Consider the following 3638-nt stretch of genomic DNA (forward strand, 5'->3'; position numbering starts at 1 on the left):
CATGCTCTACTGTCGGATCAGATCAACTGAATTTGGAGAGGCAAGGGTGCTACTTATTCTCCAGGTTGAAATTGTATTAGAAGGTTCCGTTATTCCTAATTGCTTTTGATAAATATTCTCCCTTAATACATTTTGAACTTTCACAAATTTGTCCAATTTCTCAATTGAGAACCATATACATACCAACGGCTCGTTTGGAAATGCTTTTAAAATGACTGAAAACGCTTTCTGTCATTTTAAAAGCACTTCAAAATAGATATGGATATTATCGGTGACAGTGGAGACTATTCAATGCTTGTCTTATTCTGACTAGAAAGATTAATTGTTCCAAACTTACCAATTGCTTGAAATATTAAACGACAACTCCTTCCTGTGAGATTATCAGTCACGAGTTCCCTTTGTTGCACCAAGGACGACAGATATTACGAAAGAGAATACAATTAACAGATCATATGATTCGTCTGAGGAAGCTTGGAATTCCACAATCGAAAAACTACGCTGCTCAATAATTTCAAGAATTTATCTACAAATTCATAAATAACATTCATACACAATCTCTAGACGTTAGAATTTTACAGAAGCAAAAATCAAGAACGAAAGCCGTACGAAACTAGGTAAGAGTCATCTTCCATCAACAGAGAAATTTGTTTAACGACAATAGCACGTCCTTGAACCCCCTCTATATCCTAATATCGCACATTCTTTACAAATTCAACTTGACATTTCTTTGAACCCTTTTCAAATGTTGAAAATTTCCTGTACATCTCGTCTTCCGAACACAAAAATTTACCTGTTCTTGAAGAAGTGCGTGTATAAATAGTCATCCTACTTAAAACTTCGCCATTCTTCAACAAATACTTAGCAACTTCCATCTCATCTCGCTGACCCTTGAACTCCCTTATGGAGATGGTCTCAAGATGCGACAACAAACAAAGAGGCACGATGTCTGGTGGATTGTAGCCTGAATTCCATCCACGCTCATGTTCCTCCTTATACCATGTGTTGCCCTGCCAATATTTTTAAAAGAACAGAAAAAATAAGAATCGTTAAGAGCCGCATGTTGGAAATCAAGCTGCACAAGAGAAAGTACATCTTACATTATTTTGAAAGACAAAATGTTTCAAAACAGGGCAATTGTTCAGAAATCCTGTTAGAAACTCCCAGTAATTGCAATCACGAAGAATCAGCTCCAGTTGGATTAAATTTTCAAAAGTAGGCAGATACAAAGCCTGCATGAAAGATTATTGATCAATCAAAAGTTGATGCTGAGACAAAATATTACCAAATACATAACAGATTAGTTGAACTCGTAACATTCCAAACTTAAACAGAAAAGCTTCCAGTCACAAGCACAATTAGTGTTTGATATCACTGAAAGAACAATAAGAACAAGAAAGTTTAAGAAAAATCGTAAACAGGTGAAAGCAACCTAAGGCATAGTTACCTTCAAAATGGGAACCGTAACTGAGAGATTTCTAACATTGGAAACTCCTGCTAGCAACTTAGTTGCACGATCAGCAATGTGGCGAGAATTTTCATCTACATGCCTGAAAAGAACTTTTGCTTCGACTAGAGATTTTTCATTCTCCAAATCAATATACGAGAAAAAATCGCCAGCCACAATTGCTAACTTTACAAGATTTGGAGCATTAATAAAAAACCGGACACGATCATCGCCCCAAAAATTACGTTTAAAGTCATTGCCGAACCATATTCTTAACGTCTTCAATCTAGGTGCAGAGATGTTTACATTTGAAACTGCTACTTTTGAATTTACATCTATATTCAAATCTTCAAGTACAGGGCAGCAAGAAAAAAGATTTGCAACTGAATGATCAAGTTTCATTACATAGACATTTAGGACCTTGAGACTCGGGAAACACGCTGATGTAGGAGGAGCAAAGGTAATAGAAGTTGATGATACCTTCAAAATCTCCAGTGTTTTGCACAAGAAGAGGCTTTGAGGCAACTCAAATCTTTTGCAATCGTAATCCAAAAGATCAAGATCAAGTTCAACAACATTGCGCCTAAGAGCAGTGCAGATCCAACGATAAATATGAATGAAGTGCTCCAATGTTGGTCCTCTACAGCATTGCCTATGCCTAGAAAGTTTAAAACTGAATTTTTTGATGTCTGTTGAGTCATGAAGGAAAAGTACACGATCAACAAACATCATAAAACGATTCAATTCAGTCCATGAATGATTGAACCCCTCGTCATCAAATTCAAGTTCGGGAAGAGAAGTCCATAAGTTCTTCCATCTTCTTGACAGAATGGTAGTATGCACAGCATCTAATATCGGAAGGAACGAAAGTATGTGGCAAAGAAGTGCATTTGGCAATTCACTGATCCTGTCAACTCCCTCTTGACGCTTCAATTTCGAATTCATTGGCTTGTACTCTGATGGCTAATAAAAACATTACTGGGATCACTACTGTGTTGTACCTAGCTTTGATAACTTAGCAAGTCTTTCCATGTAAAAATTCAAACAAACTTAAGCAAATGAAATAAATGGTAAAAATTGAGACGTATAATAAAAAATTGGGGAATTTTATAAGAACAAGTATTATATATGCAAATCCTTGGTTATGCAGGAAATCAAAAGAATATCCAATAAAACATCCTTGTGAACAACCCAGTCACCTTCAAACAAATATATAATATATGTGTATATATACATTATATCTATATATATATGTATGTATATAAGCAAACAGACTAAAGAAGTGAAAGGTTTAAGAAGAAGAGTACCTGCTGACAAGAGCTTCTATGATGGCCCTGGAAATGAATGATTTTTTTTTTTTAATTGATTGCTGAGAAAATCAAGAGTCTGGACTCAAACTTTGATTTAGAGAGAGAGAGAGAGAGAGAGAGAGAGAGAGAGAGAGAGAGAATATTGAGTCGAAAAGTCAATATGTTGTACCTAAAGAACAAAAACCCATCGAAAATCAGAAACCCTTACCTTGATTTTGGGACTTGATTCGCGTCGGAGAAGATGTGCTTACTTCTCTCTGTGTGTGGCTTGCTAGTGGCTGGCCGGATTCGCGTCGGAAAGGATGGACGGAGGAGAGGCGTCAGAGAGGGTGGGTTGCAGTTTGAGTTCGCAGAAGATTCGAGAACGAGAGAGGTTCGATGGTAGAGTAAATTTTTAGAAATTGTCATTAACTTTCAATTGGAATAATAATTTTTTAATTAAAAATTTATTACTATTGGTTTTTTAACTTATCAAAATATGCAGTTATATTAATTAAAAATTTATTACTATAAGTTCCCCCTCAATTTTAACCCAATTGTAGCAGTAGGTCATTCTAACATAATTCATTTTGATACAATTCTGACGAAGTTAACGAAAATGACAATAGCTACACGTTTTGATGAGTTGAGAAACCTCAATTGTAGCAATGTTTCTTCTAACATAACTTATTTTGACAAAATTCTAACAAAGTTGACAAAAATGACCATAACTACACATTTTAATGAGTTGAGAGATCAATGATAATGAATTTTTAATTGATGGACCATTGCTCTAGTTTGATTAAAGTTGATGAACCATTACTACAATTTACTCCGAGAGAAATAGAGACCTAATTTACAATTGATGGTTGAGATTATATCTTAACCAATTCAACGGTCTAAGT

General features: G+C 35.3%; 1 protein-coding gene across 4 annotated transcripts; it reads right to left on the minus strand.

The window, feature by feature from the left end:
* Positions 1 to 477: 477 nt before the first annotated feature.
* Positions 478 to 3142, minus strand: LOC103430172 (putative F-box/FBD/LRR-repeat protein At4g13965). Of its 4 annotated transcripts, none has more exons than XM_008368305.4 (5): positions 2963 to 3142; positions 2752 to 2813; positions 1445 to 2407; positions 1098 to 1229; positions 478 to 1007 (listed from the first exon to the last, which is right to left on the minus strand). In XM_008368305.4, exons 3-5 carry the CDS (start codon positions 2387 to 2389, stop codon positions 687 to 689), a joined length of 1398 nt encoding a protein of 465 aa, XP_008366527.3. In that variant the 5' UTR covers positions 2390 to 2407; positions 2752 to 2813; positions 2963 to 3142; the 3' UTR covers positions 478 to 686. The 4 variants fall into 4 exon arrangements, with proteins under 4 accessions (XP_008366527.3, XP_070664332.1, XP_008366526.3 ...); XM_070808231.1 differs by having other exon boundaries at positions 1445 to 2400; positions 2752 to 2841; XM_008368304.4 differs by having other exon boundaries at positions 2752 to 2841.
* Between the last annotated feature and the right edge of the window lie 496 nt (positions 3143 to 3638).

Source organism: Malus domestica, chromosome 11 (genome assembly GCF_042453785.1).
Source record: "Malus domestica chromosome 11, GDT2T_hap1".
Classification (NCBI taxonomy): Eukaryota; Viridiplantae; Streptophyta; class Magnoliopsida; order Rosales; family Rosaceae; genus Malus; species Malus domestica.

Bases quoted from the DNA above. Each gene is read 5' to 3' on its own strand.
- LOC103430172 (XM_008368305.4), bottom strand. From the start codon at position 2,389: ATGAATTCGAAATTGAAGCGTCAAGAGGGAGTTGACAGGATCAGTGAA. The intron at 1,230-1,444 runs GTAACTATGCCT...TCTTTCATGCAG, and splicing joins TTACGGTTCCCATTTTGAAG to GCTTTGTATCTGCCTACTTT. The intron at 1,008-1,097 runs GTAAGATGTACT...AAATATTGGCAG, and splicing joins ATTTTGTCTTTCAAAATAAT to GGCAACACATGGTATAAGGA.